At 45.8% G+C, this 19,624-nt stretch overlaps 1 protein-coding gene across 1 annotated transcript in view; it reads right to left on the bottom strand.

Annotated features, from left to right (window-relative positions):
• LOC144938469 (bone morphogenetic protein 7-like) overlaps positions 1-19,624 on the bottom strand; it is a 94,014-nt gene that overhangs the window by 13,747 nt on the left and 60,643 nt on the right. Inside the window, exons 2-3 of the mRNA XM_078866314.1 lie at positions 9,909-10,092; positions 1,346-1,494 (exon numbers count right to left, since the gene is read on the bottom strand). Of these exons, the coding sequence (XP_078722440.1) occupies positions 1,346-1,494; positions 9,909-10,092 (333 nt within the window). The remainder of the gene's footprint in view (positions 1-1,345; positions 1,495-9,908; positions 10,093-19,624) is intronic.

Here is a 19,624-nt window from a genome sequence, read left to right as displayed (position 1 = left end):
TTAGCTGTGACGGTCCCACCTGATGATGGAGACTTGTGTTGCCTCCGAAACGTCGTGATTTATTATTTGATTTGATTTCCTTTATTACTTTTATAAACTTTTAATTGTATTTTTTTACCTACGTGACTTTACCGAAAAAACCTAAGAGTATGGCAACGGTGCTATTTGTAATCTTAATTAAGTGATTTGCAGCTATTTTTTTTTTAAGATTCAGAATGTTTGGCGAAAACCAGAGTTATAGTTTTTAGTGAAGGGTGAGAACCAGATGACCGCGGGGAAACCCATGCAGACTGGGGGAGAACATACAAACCCATGCACAACTGGGGGAGAACATACAAACCCATGCCGACTGGGGGAGAACTCTACTCAGAAAGGCGCACCTCTGTCAGTAATCGAGCGCAGCTCCTTCTCGCTGAGTGTCACGTATGAATGTTGACTTATTCCGCACCGTTCGTAGCCAACCGTGCTAATCGGAGGCATGGCTGTTATCACTGTCAGACCCTATTGCCTGATGCTCAACAAATATATTCAGTACTTCTGGGCCAGAATGTTTGCAGTGGCTAAATGATCATAGTTATATGTATATAAAATGTACAGTCTTTTTGAAATCCCCTGCTGGATGAAGGCCACCACCCCAATGCGCTTTTGGTCATTGGGGTTGTGTGATCATACTCTACCATGCTCGTCAGTGAGTAAAAGGTTGACCCCAGGACTGGCTCAGATGTCACTCGCTATCGATGTTGGCTGTGACCGGAAGTCGAACTCATGCTCACAGTGCAGTGCACTCACCGCTATGCCTCTGCTCCACACCAATACTATAATCAATTACGATCAATTATAACATTGGCCGGTCTTTCTTGTACATTAAGATGTGCCTTAGCATAGTGTTGCGTCTGTATTGAACTAGGAGCATTGAACTAAACTATATTCTAGACAATAATTTTTTGTTTTGTCAGGTAAGGCCCACTCAGCTATATAGCTCTTTTTCAGAAGCGACCTGGCCACAAATGATAGCTCAACGAAGTGGCTTATCACGTGGACATTTATAGCAGCCATATACTCTAAATGCACGATGATTCTAAATGTGGATGAAGAAAAAAAACGGAAGACCCGGAGAAAAATACACGTGACCACGGGGAGAACACGCAAACTCCAAATGTGCAGACGCCAGGGTCAGGATCGACCCCACATCCTCCTGCATACCAGGCGAGGGAGTTAACATCTCATAGCCGCCGTGGCAAACTGCGTCGAGGACAAACACGTGGCGTGTGAGCGAACGAACGAACGAGTGGCTGCTGGGTAGGTTCCCCATCGGTAAAAGGAGACTGCGTGTTTCCTGCCTTACCGCTCATCGTCGCCACGCGCAGCTGTAAGCCCAGGTTTTGTTTGGGGCTCATGAGCCACAGGTTGGACGTGGCCGTGATGTCGAACACCAGCCAGCTCTCCTCCGTGGCCCACACCACGCGGCTGTCGAGCTGAAACAAGTCCGACTGCCTGTCCACGCAAAGCAGAGCGGAGAAAGCAATCACACAAAGGCAAAGGTCCCCCGTATAGCCTTCAATAGGCTGCTGGGGCAAAGTGCTCTTGGCAAGCGCCTATGAAGGGGTGGCAGGGTGCCCGAGAGATGGGTCTGGTTAGCCCCACCTCCGGCCGCCTTTGTCTCACCAGTGCTTGATGCTTACACACTACACAAGGTACTCGTTTTTAAGGCTCAGTCGACGTAAGGGAGGCCCAGGACCAGTTTAAATATTTGCCACCGTTAATGTTTGCGAGCAGGAGGTAAACTCGGGTTGCCGGGTTCGTAGTGCAATGCGCTAACCACTTCACTACCATTCTGCACACACACATATACTCTACATATACACACGTAAACAAACATAGATTTTAAATTGAAACACAATTACAATGCGATATCGATCTTACTTCACGGGATCGAATGTTTGTCCAATGGGATAAGAGACAATTCGTCCCAATGGGCTCTCACCTGTTTATGAATACAAAAAGTCAAAAGTGATGCTCTGCTCAAATGAGCGTTGAGGAGGTGTTCATCTTCTGTGCACAGCCCTGAACCAGTGGTGGAAATTCCACATTCCTATGGCGAGAGCGAGTCTCTCCATTGTTTATTCCGCACACAGTAATACTTTCATTGTATGTCGTGTAATTCATGCTAATTGCATGTATGTACTTATTTTGCACCGTACGAAGCCAACCATGCTAATCGGACGTGCGGTGGAAGGACAACAAAAATCTAAAAAGCAGTTTTTAGGAAATGCATCCCACGATGCTGTACATTAATAATATATAAGGACTAAATCCCATATGCAGCCACTACCATGCAATTGAAAACCATACTACCACCAATAAAAATCTAAAATTTCAACAACAAAAAAAAATGGCACCAAAACATAAAGCGCTAGCAACAACAAAAGTGATCACAACAAAGAAGCGAGTCTACGAGCTCCACTACGACAAAATCCCAGACCACAGTCCCAACTTCTCAACTAAGCTAGGAAACCATATTCTTTGGGTCTTTCGGTAAAGTCAGGTACGATAGGTTCAAAGAAAATAACAAAACACTACGACGTTTTGTGTTGCGATCAAAACGTCGCAGTATTTTGTTATTTTCTTTGAACATATCTACGTGACTTTACCGAAAGACCCAAAGAATATGAATTCCTGCAGCCACGAAAGCTTTAAGTCAAGATTCAAGCCAGGAAACCTTCACGGGAGGGCCAGTGGTGGAGTGCCTAAAGGTTGTGACTCATTTATAGCATTCGGTCAAATGTCATTTTATCGAACCGAGAGGGATGATGTGCCGAGTCAACCCCAACCGAGATTTGAACTCATGACCTTCCGATCGCGAGCTGCTCGATCTACTGGTGGGTCACCTGGCCACTGTAAAAGTGTACAAAGGTGATCTTTGTAGATGTCAAGTTTGTGGTATTGAATGTGAAGGTTATATTGCTATTTTAACTATTAACTATATGTTGTTATTTTAGCAGGTAAGACCCACTGAGCTCCATCGCTCTTTTTCAGATGCGGCCTGGCCACAAACGATAGCTCAGCAAAGTGGCTTATCACGTGGAAATGTAGAGCAGCCAAATCTATGGTGACGCTGGTATGAATTGAGTGCGATGTCTTCAGCACAAATCCAAACTACAATCTGTTTTCTGATAGCACCATGAGCAGGGGTCGTTTGGCACAACCTGGGATGGCAAATGATGGCAGTGTTCCCCACGTGGGCAGTGTCCAGTGGAAGGGTGAACCGTTTTCGTGATAATTAACCGTGATCATTTTATATGAACCGCCATAGTTATGTGGAATTTTCACCATTGTCTTAGAACTACCGAGAGTAATCAATAAATACTGTTATATATATGTGTGCATGTAAAAATGTTAACATTGCATAAACAAAACACACGATGGGATTGCATAGACAACACTATGACACTGCATAGACAACACATTATGATAAAATGTCAACAATGCAGAGTCAACGCACTGCGAGATTAACACAAGAAAACGCCTGTTCGAGTATAGGGCACCTCTGACCTATCTTATTTTAGACTGTCATGCGACTAAATCCATATTTATTGTTAACATAGAAATGTAATGGGGGGAAAAACGATAGGCTTTAACTTTTTTTGTTCTCTTATCAGTTTGATACTGGTTAAAATAGGGCCCCAAAGAAATGTGTACGGTGAAGCACTGTGCGGAGGCAAGGAAAAGCAAGCCTTAGGCCACGCGGGGATCTCCTGGTCAATGCAGGCAGGTTCAGCCAGTTGGCATAACCCAAAAACAAAACACCCCTATACACAAACATACATGGTACGTTCCACATGTAATTGCCAACATGTGTGACTTAATAATGGATGCTGCAAGGCAAACAGGTGCATGAACATTGATTATGGGACATTCCTTTTTTTTTCAATCTTTTAACATTGCACCAATTTGAGTTGGCTGTCGTTTGTGGTTTATTTTATTATTATTATTTTGCAAGCCCACTTGTAAAAATTAAGATGCTCATGGTCCACCGGTACAGCTCTCTCTAAATGACATCCGTCGTATCGAATCCCCTAGAGAATTGCCAGGTCTCATTGTGTCTCAGAAGCTCAGCAGGGGTGACTACTCGTGCATAGCAGCCGTAGGCATGGGGACTGCAGGGAACACCACGATCCAGCAGATGGTAATACGGCAATGGGTGCGGTCCACAGAATTAGTCCACCTCATGGATAGATTTAACGCATAGGCTTTTGCGACCAATATCATCCATAATACAGTTTTTTTTGTGTGTTAGATCGTGTAAATGTTGTGGCTTGGCTCTCCAACACACCGGTGTGCTGTACTAGTAACGAATTGGCACGTTCTGTTGACGTGACAAACCTTACCAATTGGCTGTGTCGGGTGGTGGCGGGTTTAACGACACGTTTATATATTTACGCGTTCTAACCAAAAAAAAACCTGTATTACTAATGGATCGAGTTAATTCGTCGACTGAATCCATCTGTGCAAAAGCTATGAGTGTTATCCCCTTACACTGCGTTGGGTTTCTCTGGGTACTCCAGTTTTCCTCCCAGATAAATACAATAGCCAAATATCAAGATCAAGGCGTCTCTAGAAATGGGAGTCTTGAGACTCGCGGAGGATTTTGTGGGTGAATCATGTACATTAGTATTACTATTATTATTATTATACACTCGTGTATATGCAGAGTGCACAAGCAAGATCACTGTCAAGCATATTGGTTTTTGGAACGTATAATAGGTTCTTGCCATGCCACGAGTCCAGTTCAACAGGTTTGTTTTGATGGCTGGAACGTGCAGATTAAATTAATTTGGTTGTGTCGGCACTGTTACTCAAATGTGCAAGTGCATTTCACAATGCCAAAGCCGTGAAGAAATCACCAAGAATGCACCCAATATTCTTTGGGTCTTTGGGTAAAGTCACGTAGATAGGTTCAAAGAAAATAACAAAACAATCTCACGACGTTTCGGTCGCAACACAAGCGGTAGTTTTTTTCCTTCCTGATGACGACCGCTTGTGTTGCGATCGAATCATCGTAGATTTTTTTGTTATTTTATTTGAACCTACATAAGTGCCTTTACCGAAAGACCCAAAGAACATGAATTCCTGCAGTCACGAAAGCTTTAAGTCAAGAATGCACCCAATCTTGTCATATCTTGGAAGCTAAGCGAAATGCTGGCTAGTACTCGGGTGCAAGCCTGCCTGAGAATACCAGGTGTTTGAGGTGTGGGCTGTAAGGTAGACAGGACATGGTGGTACAACAATGGATTCTTAAATATATCTGCGCAAAGGTTAGCCCCTTGGAATGCATGCATTTTCTCTGGTCACTCCAGTTTTCTTCAACGAGTCAAACATTCAATCTTGATTTGAAGCTTTCATGACTGCAGGAATCCATACTCTTTGGTTCTTTCGGTAAAGTCACGTAGGTATAAACATAAAAGAAATCACGACGTTTCGGGTGCAACACAAGCTTTCCCACCTGATGACGGTCGCTTGTGTGTGCGCCCGAAACGTCGTGATTATTTTATTTTATACCTACGTGACTTTACCGAAAGAACCAAAGAGTATGGAGTCAAACATTCGTTCGTGGAATTGGCCAAATATCTCAATGCAGCACCCTCACGAAAAATTGCTTTTCGGATTCGGTGAGGATTTCCTTGATAAACAAAGAGAAGATGTCGTGAAACGGATTTCTCGCCAATTCACAATAGTTGTTTGGGTTTTTTCGAGAAAATTTTCGGGAAAAACGTAAATCGTCAACTTTACGGTCGCCGGTGTCAAAACACAACTTTTCAATTGTTCAAATTATCTGACTAATTTCTCGTAGGTTCTCATGAAAAAAAAAGAAAAACCACTGCTAACAAATAAACACAACGTAGACGATGACACAGGCCACGCAGAGGTAGATAATAGGGCTCATCACGATCACAGCCACGCACAGAGAGACAGGAGGGATCATCACGATCACAGCCACACAGAGAGAGACAGGAGGGATCATCACGATCTCAGCCACGCACAGAGAGAGCAGAGCTCATCACGATCACAGCCACACAGAGAGACCAGGGCTCACCACGATCACAGCCACGATCACAGCCACGCACAGAGAGAGACAGGAGGGCTCGTCACGATCACAGCCACACAGAGAGAGACAGGAGGGCTCATCACGATCACAGCCACGCAGAGAGACAGGAGGGCTCACCACGATCACAGCCACGCACAGAGAGAGACAGGAGGGCTCGTCACGATCACAGCCACACAGAGAGAGACAGGAGGGCTCGTCACGATCACTGTCGGGGCGCAGTTCTACCAAGGTGCCTCAAAGCGAGAGGAGTCGGGGCAGACCACAGGCTGGCGATAGGGTGACCAAATTACACAACTCGTGTGTTTTCGTCTCAAACACAATGCAGGCCACAATTTCGTGAGCACGCAGACAACGAGGAGGTTCGATAAAGCTATAAGCAAACTAGAGGATGTGTTTTTGGTGCCATTTATTAATTAGTTTTTATTTTATTTTGCTTGGTAGTCGGGTTTTCATTTGCTTGGCACGTGTGTGTGGCTTCTTTCGCGTCGTACGTAGCCAACCGCGTGTATGGGATTTGGTCCTTATATATAATCAATGTACAGCATTGTGGGATGCTGTTGGCATGAATGGCGCTGTATAAAATGAAAGTATTATAATTATGGCGCGTTTCGAGCAAAAGGGGAACGTGATCTACGTGTAAACACGCGTGCGCAGATGACGATGGGACGGAGGTTGTTGATTTAAAGTGTAATTTACTCGATGAGGGATGTGGGGGGGGGGCTAAGGAGGAAAAGAAACAAACAGGCAAAGCATCCTTCCTCTGGGCAGCTCCATCGCCCCATTGCGTGAAACGCTGTCTTCACAAATTACGGAGACTCCTCTACTTACGAACGAGTTAGGTTCCGGAGGTCTGTTCGTAAGTCGATTAGTTCGTGAAGTCCAACTTTACTCCTGTCGATTCCAAACGTGTTGTACGGCGTGTACACTAAACAACAACAGACGATGGCGGCGGCCCAGGCAGGAAATGATGGGAACGCTGGGTAATAACACTGAACAAACGCCAGCATCTATTGCGCGGCGGTCGATCTTACGACTCTCGGTCCGAACGGGTAACTGGACATACGGACAGATTTGTTCGTAGATCTCTGAAAGTTCGTAAGTCGAATGTTCGTGAGTAGAGGAGTCCCTGTATTAGATTGGCCCGGAATTTGGAGAAGAACTACAGTAGAACACCTCTTAATGACGGCAATTGGTTCCACGAAACCGGTTGTTAATCGATTTTGTTGTTAAGCGAGTATAGGAAACACACGTTCAAGGCTTAATACATTCCGATACCATCGAAATGTATCCTTTTCACCACAAAACGTACTTTATAATCTAAAAAAATGATATTAATACGTAAAGATACTAACTACATTATAAGCACATACTATTAAAAAAAACATGGTTAATGAATGTATTAATTAATATTTACTGTACCTACAACAGCACGTTGTTAACAGGGGAATGGCCGGTAAGCGAACACATTGGGCTCTACGGAGGCCCGGCGTTAAACGATTCGTCGTTAACAGGGGTGGTCGTTAGCAGGGGTTCTAACGTATTTAAAAATGTTCATTGTGATGATGGAGAACAGTTGGCATCAACGCGGCTATTATACGGATGTAAGGGGGACTGAGTGAGCCTGACGGACAACCAATAGCCGCTTCGTGCCACGCGCGAACCTCACAGCAAGCAGTTCTCTTGAAAGCGCCCTCGAGTCGCGCCAAGAAATTGTCGCAAAAATTACCGTTAAATTGGCCTACGCTGAGTAAATATATTTAACAAAGCAGCCGAGCCACGCTCTGTTTTGATAAGCCTTTCATTTGTCTCCGTCTCCGAGGAGTTCTTCTCGACTGTAAACGGTTTGGAACCCCCTCAGGGAGCCCTGGGACTGGTCACAAACAAGCAACGCGTTGTATTGGGACACCTGCTTTAATGGTCGACGCGCATGAACAGTAGCAAATGCGTGCAATTATGCCCTGCAATTATGAGTCGAGGCAAAAGGCACTTAGATGCACGTAATGGCCCATGGCTGTGCAATTATTCTACACGTCGGTTGTGACGTTTGTCGTCAAACGAGTAGGTGCCGGCACTCGATCTCCTTTTCGCAGCCCTTCCACAATCGACGCCTCACACGAGACCCAGACATCACAGCCTCCCGGCTTCGACATTCCTCCTGGGAGACGCCGGTGTGGACCATCGGCCGCATCAGAAAATCAGCAGGCTGATGCCCGCGTATCAGAGGTCGCAACCGGGTACCCGATACCCGTACCCTACCCGATACCCGGCTACCCGTACCCAGCCGGGTACGGGTACGGGTAGCCGTTTGCGACCCTGGTGCGGCCGGGTACGGGTAGACCGTGAGTCACTGGTGAGTAACCGTTTGTCACTCATTTCGGATAGGGTACGGGTAGGGAACGGGTACCCGTACCCGTCCGGGTTTGCTACCCTGGTGCGGCCGGGTACGGGTACAGGTAAGGAATCAAAACCCGTTTGCGACCTCTGCCGCGTATCTGCTTCACGAATTGAAAATCAAAGACGCAGCCACAGAAGTGCGATTGTGGCCGTGCAAACTGTGGACAATATCATAAACCCACGGGCACAAGTCGAGATACAAAGCGACACGTAGAGACCGATAGAGAGACACACTCCCCGCACCTCTGATTAGCACTGTTGGCTATGTACGGTGCGAAAGAAGTTCAACATACATACACATGTAACACAGAGACTCATAGAGACATACTATACAATAGAGACAAGCCACAGTTGTGCGATTGTGTCCATGCAACCAAAACTATCGACCATATAGTAAACAACTGTGGGCCGCACCTCTTCAAATGAGGAGGAATGGCAAAACTACACGAACTCTCTCCTGGAGCACTCTCATGGCGAGCACACCTTGACATTGACAATTAGCCCCTAAACATATTTTTATACACAAGAATAGAATGTGCACCCCTAAGCTAGTGGTGAAAATTCCACATTCCTATGCCAAGGTTCAGTTGAACGCCCCAATTCTGGAGTGTTTACATGTGGGAGAAATCCAGAGCATGTGTGTGGGGGAAACGCTCTATCCCATACAGACAGAACAGGTGGAGTCCACATTTTTGGCTGTGCTGCGTTCTCCCGGCGAGCCAGGACAACGCCCACCCAGGGGGAAGGGAGTTTCACAGCGTCTGTGCTGTGATCCACCATCCCTCCTCGCTGCTGCCCCCACAGTGCCGGATTGCAGGCAAGCCACGTGCACAGCAATAGCCACCACCGACCGCCCAGATTTAATGATTGTAGGGAAATTGATTACCGTATCATATATATATCGTGGTAAGGAGCATCAACCATCACGCAGCAGCAGCTTCTGGCTAACCATCGAACAAAGACGGTCGCCGCATCGCGCGCTTTCAGATGCGCTTCTGCGGCCGTCTGGAACGCTCTTCCTTCCGATATTAGGAAGCCACTGGAGCTATGCGCTTTAAAATCTAGATTGCAAACGAATTTGTTTAGCACTGCTTTTTGTCTTTAGTTTGTAGTCGTTCCCCGCACCTACGATTAGCGCGGTTGTTTACGTACGGTGCAAAAGAAGTTCAACATACGTGAGGGTAGAGAGAAAAGAAGAGCAGGGAGAGGCGGGAGCCCATAAAAAAAACTTTTTTGGGGGTTAGAGCACGTAAATATGAACGTGCCGTGACAAACCTTCATAATTGGCTGTGTCGGGTGGTGGTGGTGGCTTTAGGGAGGCGGTGGCGTCAGATTGGTGGTTTAGTAGGGGGGGGGAGGGTGGGGAGAGGACTCTAGTCCCCCTTGGGAAGGGAACCCACGGACTCACCGGTCCCGCAGGATCTGGTAGACGGCGACTCGGAACGTCTCGTTGTCGTGGCGAAGCGACGCGCGCTCCTTGTAGATGCGGAACTCTGCCGCGGTGACGGCCTCGCCGCCGGGGATGCGCGACAGGTCGAAGCGGAACTGCTTGTGGTGCCGTCTCTCCGGTGGGAACTCGCCCTCCTTCTCCACTGTGGCACAAGGGGGTGGGGGGGGGGGGGTGTGAGAGGGTGACGCCACGGCCGGCCGCCTTTGTCTCCCTCAGTGTGGATGTGTTTTTTTTTTACACACCGCACCGGGTACTCATTTGAGGCTGAGTCGACCTAGGGGAGGACCAGGCTCGGTTCGGGTCATCGTCACTGGTGTTGGTGTGCGTGAGCGGGAATCGAACTCGGGTCGGCGGGTTCGTAGCGCAGCGCTAACCGCTCCACTACCGCTGCGGCGCACACGCGCGCACACGCACACACACACGCACACGCGCACACACACACGCATACACACACGCGCACACACACACGCACAACACGCACACACACGCGCACACACACGCACACACACACGCATACACACACGCGCACACACGCACACACAAGCACCCACACACACACACGCGCACACACATGCACACACACACACGCATACACACACGCGCACACACACACGCACAACACGCACACACACGCGCACACACGCACACACACACGCATACACACACGCGCACACACACACACACACGCGCACACACACACACACGCACACACGCACACGCACACACACACGCACACGCGCACACACACACGCACACACACACGCACACACGCACACACACGCGCACACACACACGCACACACGCACACACACACACGCATACACACACGCATACACACACACACACGCGCGCACACACACGCACACACACACACGCATACACACACGCACACACACACGCACACACGCACACACGCGCGCGCACACACACACGCATACACACACGCACACACAAGCACCCACACACACACACGCGCACACACGCGCACACACACGCACACATACGCACACACACGTACACACACACGCGCACACGCACACGCGCGCACACACGCGCACACACACACGCACACACACGCACACACACACACGCGCACACACACACACGCATACACACGCACACACGCACACACACACGCGCACACACACACACACACGCACACACACGCGCACACACACGCACACACACACGCACGCACACACGTGGGGCACGCGCGATAGATCCGCCGTTAAGTAGGCGTGCCACGGTGTAATTTCTTAATTATGTCGTGGTATAATTCTTTAATGATACACTATTGCTTTGTACATAAACTATCATCGCAGAGACACCCTCAACATGACAGCAGTTAACAAAGTCCACGTGAATAGTTCAGAACTAATACCCTCCCAAAATCAAAACCAAAGCTGGATCAGTTTAAAGCACAAGACAACGGACAGTATATTAGTTGTTTTAGACTAGAGTTGCAGCGATTTCACTTTCTAAGATAAGATATGATGCAAAATGTTTTCACGATACGATCATGATAGTGATACAATGTTATTCTCCCTTGACTTTGTAATAGAATTTCACATTTTTATCATCTCGATTATGTGCTTTGTATGTTGATCTTCTTTCCCATCGTATGTAGCCAATTGTGCTAATTGGATCTATGGGCGAAATAATAATAAATTATATTGATGCACTTCAAGTGTGAATTAAGATTGCTTGAATTTTCTTACACTACAGTTCACTGAACATGACGCCAGCCACGAGTCTTCGAATGGTTGCAACTTTAGAATCTACCGCGCAACGGTCAGGATATTCAGACGGTATATCGCTTCCATGGAGTCAACTATTGGCCACGTAGAAATCTGATGGAAAAAATAATTATGACTCAATACGTTCATCGTTATATATTGTAGCTTTTAAAAGGAGAACTATACAATGTGTGGCGTGTCGGGAAATTATCATTCTTCAGAGCACATTTGCCCCTCATGCCAGCAATCCAGATACGATGGTTCTAAAGTAACACATGCCAATGCAGTCTATTCATAAGACGTGATTTACTATATTCGTGTTTAACCTTGAGAGTTATTCTAGCACGCCGTTTTATTGTTGCAAACAAATCAATAAAACTCACACGTTAAAAGGGTCATGAATAATAGTTAAAAGGTAACGCATTAAATACAAGAAGAACCATGCGAATGAAAAAAATGCATTGCACAAATTTCACCATTAAATGTGTAAGAGTATGTTAAGGCTATATACGGTACAGTGGCATACTGCATTGTCAGAGTTCGATATGAAACAAGCCCAAAGTCTCACTAATTATATACATTTAAAAACAGCAGGGCTGACACATTGGCTGACACTGGCAAATATTATTTGAAACTTAAGTTATAGCCTTCTCTCTCCAATGCTTACGACACCGCGGCTGCTTTCAGGAACAACAATGACTACTCGTCATGGAATATTCGTGCAGATTAATAAACAATTTATACATTTAATAGCAGCTACCAGTTTACGCCCCACCACTCAGTGCCGGATTATCCTAGTCGCAAAAGTAGCATATGATACGGACCACGCACTTTCATAGGGCCCCGCGCTAAATGCTTTCAAATGATAATTTCCGGTTTAGTGATTCTGCCCTTGCTCTATTACTATAGTACTATACTGCCTTCAACTTTTATGAACGACTGGGTGTTTTAGGTTAGCGATTATCTGGCTGTATAGCAAATGAAAAAATATACAATTACTTTACTATGCAAGTAAAAAAATTTGTGTTTTAATATTTTTTTTATTTGGGGCCCCTTTATAACATATGTTACAGGCCCCACACTAGCTTAATCCGGCACTGCTACCACTCCTTCATTCTTTCGCCATCTCTTGTCACCCTTTATAATATTTCACTCTTCCCTTCCCACTCCACCTCCCACCAACTCATCACCTCCCATCCATAACCATCGACAGAAGCGTCGCATTATCCGTGAATCTGCACAAGACTCATGTAGTGTACGCACGTTGTGTGGAGTCAGCAAAGCAATTTATCATCTTCACGATTCAATCCGATAATCTGTTGTGGTTAATTTAGTGGCCTCGTTTCAACTGCGCCAATTACATACGAGGAATGATCATGATCATCAGCCATGATCTATACACATCTGGATTCAGGGCTCTCCCAGCCGTTGCTATCTCTCGATCTGGTGAAATAATAATCCATCAAGCTGCTGCACACGAGCTGATTTCATCGCTCCGTTTTTGCGTAGGACGTAATTTTCGGAATTAATTTTCCATTTCTTACACACACAATATGACGCGTAACAATCTACCTGTAATTGATCAATCTACGCATCGTTACAGCATGAACACAAGCCAACTCACACATGCTCTCGCTATTATTCATTAACCTCAATGTGATACATAAACAACAGTAATATAAATGTAAAGAAGAGCTGCCTTACATAACTGTGGGATTCTCCAAATCGATCGGCACAAACTCCCATGGGGTTATCCATGGATGGCATATCTTCTAAATTCCGGAAATGTTTTGGTGTTGGGAGAATTCACCGACAAATGTTTGGGATGGGCACTGAATTAATAAATCAAATCCTGAGCTCCACTGTGCTCGCGTTAACGCCTCTTTAACACACACCGGTAATAATAAATAAAGGGATAAAGGTGTATCCCTGCAATTTCTTTCCCACGGCACTGCTGGCGGAAAGGCATCCCTCCACTGAGCGGGCACGTATGTATGTTGAACTTCTCTCGCACCGTACGTAGCCAACTGCGCTTATCGGAGGTGCGGGGGAAGGACAACGAACTAAACACAAAAAAGCAGTTTTAAAGAAGTAAGTTTCAATCTAGATTTAAATGTGCATAGCTCCAACGACGGAGTGAAGAGCGTTCCAGACGGCCGCAGAAGCACATCTGAGCGTTCGATGGCTAGCCAAAAGCCGCCGGATGACCGGAGTTCGTGTGACGAAATCAGCAAGGCACTCTAAAGTTGTATTTGGTCTACTCTTCCACATTGAGCATACATGTTGGAATAAGTGGGCGGCATCCACAGTTTCATCCACCATCGATAGACGAGCTCAGCTGTGGGAAACCCAACCATGCTGCTGAGTGGGCAGCGAGAGGTGGGACCATGTGACACACTTGAGTCATTGCTGCAACTGCTGAGCCGGGAGATGGTATCAAACCGGCGACTTCTGGAAATTAGAAGTCTAGTGTGCTAACCAATAAATAGAATCAGATTATTTATTTATACTGAAGGTATTTTTGGTAAAGTTACGTAGATAGAAAAAAAATAATAACAATAAAATAATCAAAAATGAAGTGAAAAAAATGAAAAATTTAATTTTTATTCACTTTCTTTTCATTTTTATTATTTTATTGTTATTTTTATCAACGTGACTTTACCGAAAGACCCAAAGAATATGAATTCCTGCAGTCACGAAAGCTTTAAGTCGAGATTTATACTAAAGGTGTTCCGGTGAGCTTTCAAGCTCTCTCTCGCACATGTCTAAGTAGGGGCGGCTCAGAACGTGACGACAACAAACACTACAACAACACGACAGGAGTGAAAAGTATAGGAAAGATAAGCAAATCACACAAAAAATTATACCTAAACTATTTTTTTATTTTGCCAGGTAAGGCCCACTGAACTATTAGCTTACTTTTCAGAAGCGATTTGGCCACAAATGGTCACTCAACGAAGTGGCTTATCACGTATAAATTTCCCGCGGCGAAATTATCAAAATCATCTAAACGCACGTTTCTAAATGTGGAGGGAAAACCCAGAGGAACATATTTGTATGATTCCTATGAGTTGTGTTTTTTGTAGATAAGGGCAGTCACGTGACAAAGTCATCCTGTTACCCACGATATGAGAATGAAATTATAATTCCTCCTTCTGTAATTTTCCTTATCATGCTCTCCCCCACTCCCCCATAAGAGCGCCCCCAACTTCAACACAGATAAGAGGAGTTTAACTGTAAAGAGAAAATAACAAATTACAGAAAGGTCATGGTCCTTGTTTAGATGTGTTCCTACCAAAATATTGGCCCGAAATATTTTTTGCCTAAATTTCTCTCCCCCCCACCCCACCTCAGGGAACATGCCACACGAGGCCAGATAAGGTAGCGCGTTCATCGCGAACCGTTTAAATGAAAAGTGGAATTCCTCCTTAAACAATGTAAGTGACCGAGGCATTTGCGAGCGTGTGGTGAAATATGGTAAAACACCCCCCCCCCCCCGCCATGATCAACACAGGCATGCGGGTTCTTTGGCCATACATGAAAAACGCCATATGCGTCCTGCATTGCGATACAATACAAGACTATGTATTCACTATGTTTTATATGGATTCACGTATACGATATGGATTGACGTATAAAGATGCCTTTGGCGTTTTTTTGAAGGAATTTCCCCCCTTTTCCAATCTTTCACCTGCGATTTCCTGAGCACGCGGGCACAGGGAAGACACGAGCTATTAACAAAGCAGCTTTTGTCGCTGTTATTCGACCTTTATGGTCCGCAGATCAGAGAAATAATTGTTCTTTGAAAGACGTAATGACATGTTATTATAATAATGGATATGTGTCAGTCTGAAAAGCCACGGGGTGCATCAGCGTTGACAGCGAGGCCAGGACACTGTACCAACTCCTGGCCACAGTGGCGACTGATATCCGAATTGTTCCTGTGCCCCCCTTTATCAGCTCCCCCCCACCCCCCCCCCCCCTCTGACCAGTGTGGTGAAGTATGGTCAAAAATACCCATGACTGACAAAGCATGAGGAGGCCTTCATCCATCAGTGGATTGAGAAAGGACCCTACAATAGTGTTGCTCTTGTATTAAAAGTTAGATTACTGTGTTACATTTTATTTGTATATGTTCTTGAAGCGTTGTTTATTTTTTTTTCATAGAATCATTTGAAAATAGGGTAAATTTTATTTCATGTTGTTGTGTTTCTCTATACTCTACAAATTGCAATTCTCTATTTTCAGAGTCAAAACGCCATAAAACGTAGACATGAACTTGATGTAAATGCGCTTTTACTTAAAAAGTGCAGCGGGTGCCTCAGCATGCATATTCCTTGTTTTTGATGGCATCGACTCTGAAAGGCACCCACAGCCTTGCCCTCTGCTACCCACAGAAACAAAACCAAAGAGTTTAATTAACTGAAAATATCGCCAAACCACCATGCCAATCCAATTTCCTTCCTTAACCCATTTAGGTTCACATTGGTCAATGCCCTAAGGCCATTTAACATTTATCTAACAAAGTCTGCGTCGAAATCACAACACTGCTCACATTCCCCCCTTGGCTTTTTCTTCTTGGGGGCAGGGGGGGGGGGCAGAGGTGTTTACACGATTGCGTCGTGAGCAATCAGTTACTAACGAAACCAGCAAAAAGGTAGTGGATATGTAATAAATAAATAAAAACTCCCAATACACCTCCTTCAGCATATTTGTCTCTCCATTACATAATCATTATATTTTTCACATCCCATCAGCTGCTTGCAGGCTCCCGAAAGTGCATCTTTTCGGCAGCATTGCTTTACAATGGGCAAACTTTTGGATTGGTTTTAACATTCAGGATCTCAATGCTGGTGGACTGCCCGATGTTTAAAGGCATTGCGCTCTCCCTGTTACATATGGGTCGAAGATCAACGCATAACTATAAAATAAATAACATGTAAATGATCATTTGCGTCATTGTAAAGAAAATGCTCTAAGTGATAAATGATGCATTTAGTCGCTCCACCACGATGCTTAACAATTATTACGTGCGTCGGATTTTCAAAAGCTTGTTTTACACAGCCTTGGGTATAGAATCAGGGCGATAATAATCAAGACAAAACATTGTGTGTGGACGTATAGAAAAGTGGACGGTTAATTAGACAGTTAACCAGGCCCTTTTCTAATCTCAACGCCGACATCAACAAAAACAAGGGACACAAAAACTACAACATTAAAGGGAATATACACAACAGCTTTTATTCAAAGTATACTGGATACACTTGCCTCGCTTGCTTCGAGTTTATCAAAATACGTTAGCACTCAACATTGCTTTACACGTGGACCACATGGGTAAAATACATGCAAGCTATACAATAAAAGCCACCAATGAAAAGGGCACAGTATGAATTTACATGCTTAATGATCCATTCCCCAATTATAGAACCAAACAGCCATGAACACAAATAAACACGACGATATATGGCTGTAGAATTCACAAAAGACAATGACCCCCGGTACAGCCATTAAATCAGACCGATGGGGCAAGTGTTGTTAGCGAGCACTTATGAAGGCCAGCACAGCACACAATTGGGAAGTGTGGCCAACACCAAGCCCGCCTTTGTCCCCCCCCCCCCAGTGCTGATGTTCACAAACCACACCAAGTATAATTTAAGGCTGAGTCGACCTAAGGGAGGTCCAGGAGTGGTGCAGATATCCGTCCCCGATATTGTGCCGTGAGCGGGAATCGAACTCAGCTCACTGGGTACGTCGTGCAGTGCGCTAACAACCATGCCACCGCTCCCCAAGGACAAATATCCCCTGTATAGCCTTAACAGACTGTTGGGGCAAGTTCTGTTAGCGAGCACCTATAAAGGCCGGCATGGCACACGATGGGGTGGGTGGCCAGAACCATGCCCGACCGCCTTTGTCTCCCCAGTGGCGATGTTTAAACACCGGGTGGGGGGGGCTGAGTCGACCTAGAGGAGGCCCAGGACCTAATCAAATATTCGTCATTGGTGTTGTACCGTGAGCGGTAATCGAACTCGTGAGGGTCGTGTTTGTAGCGCAGTTCGCTAACCACGACGCTACCGCTCACCACACACGCGTGTACACACACACACACGCGTGTACACACACACACGCGTGTACACACACACTCACGCGTGTACACACACTCACGCGTGTACACACACTCACGCGTGTACACACATACACACGCGTGTACACACACACACGCGTGTACACGCACGCAAATCAGTGTGGGCGAGTGAAGCTTTGCTACAGCCTGTGCGAACGTTATGAGCCCAACACAGTCATCCTTTTGAGAGCCGCCTCTGAAACGTGATCTAGCCAGCGAGTTTTGTCAACTTACCGGCTTATTTGACATGCAGTGATCTTTCTCCGTCACTCACTTTGAATGTAAACAGCCAGGTTAGCGCTGTGTTAATGTGATATCTCAAAAGGGTAGGCTTAACTAATGCACAGCGGCTGAAACATTTAATTTAAAACCTACGCGGTGACTGCCGACGCATGAATAAAGTGGAGCTTGGCACTGCGCTGGCACCAACTGATATTTGGATCAATCACCTGCATTAGTCTTTAAAGTTTGTCTTGCTAAACGTCGTCGTACATTACTGTGTTATTGTTGCATTTCTTGAGCTGTACGGGATGCTGCCGCATTCAGTGTAATGGTGAGCACACCGGACTAGCAACCCAGAGTACACCATCATGTGACCTCCTTTGCCAGTATCAAAATATGAGAATAGGTTTTGCCCTTTTTCCTGGTAACAAAACAGGTGTTAAGATGTTAAAACACCAAACTGAAACCTTATGCAAGGAATCATGTCTGCATTAACTACATATACTTGTGGTGAACATGCAAATAAAAAACATACTCTGATCGTGTATGCATTTTCTTTTAAACGTATTGGTCCACACCAGAGACAGCTTTCTTCGTATCAAACAGTGTTAGACCAAAAGACGCCAAAAGGCGCCAAAAGGCGTCCTCTGGTCTAACACCGTTTGAGACGAAAAAAGCTGTCTCTGGTGTGGACCAATCAGTTTTAAAGACAATGCATATACTATCAGAAAATGTTTTTTTTTTCCAGAGTACACCAGTTAGATTCAATTTCCCAACACGGCAGCTGAAGCAACGCTGGCAGGTTTCTTAAATCCTCCGCACCCAACTCTGTCCAACGAGCAGGATAACACGGGCGCAGCTCGTATTATCGACAGGTCGCGTGCGGTGGTGGTAAAGTGTGGGTAACGTCCACCGCTTGGCTGACGCCCGCTCCAGTCTTAGACACCATCATAAATGCAACGCACGTGTAACGCTGCCAATAATTTACTATAACAAACAAACCAAAAACAACCACCCATATCTTCTTCCAAGACATCTGACCAGTGGGGCAGAGCACGCCAGACACAATGGGGGCAGGTTTCGTGAACTCACCTCTACCCCGCACCACGCCCCTGTCCAGCCATCGGTATAAGTGACCCCATCAGAATGGCAGCAAGTGAGGTCGCATGTGGCAGGCTAAAGTGTTGCTATTCCCACCTCTTCCGTGACTGTATCTCCGGCCGACTTGGAAGAGTAGGCCAAAACACCCTCTCTATAGAGATGCTCTTTCAAGCCCCCTTTATAGCCAGTTAATGCATAAACTATATAAGAAAGAAACAAACAACTTACTCATCCTTACGACGAAAACTTTCTCTTTCAAAAGTCGGCAGGTCATTTCTGTACCTTTGTCTCCCTCATTTTCTCCACCCCCCTCCCCTCTCCCACTTTTCATGAGTCTTCAAAACCTCCCAGCGAACCCCCTTTAGAAAAAAAAGGATTTTCTTGCCTCCAGTTCCCAGTGCCATCACTTATCTTGCCCTCAAAGCTCACCCTGCCTTGGATGTAGCCCTAACTCACCCAGGCCCCATCAGTACCGGATTATCCTAGTAGCACAG

This window comes from Lampetra fluviatilis, chromosome 22 (genome assembly GCF_964198595.1).
Source record: "Lampetra fluviatilis chromosome 22, kcLamFluv1.1, whole genome shotgun sequence".
Taxonomy (NCBI): Eukaryota; Metazoa; Chordata; class Hyperoartia; order Petromyzontiformes; family Petromyzontidae; genus Lampetra; species Lampetra fluviatilis.
The sequence above is the reverse complement of the archived record's forward strand: the minus strand, read 5'-3'. Positions and strand labels throughout refer to the sequence as shown.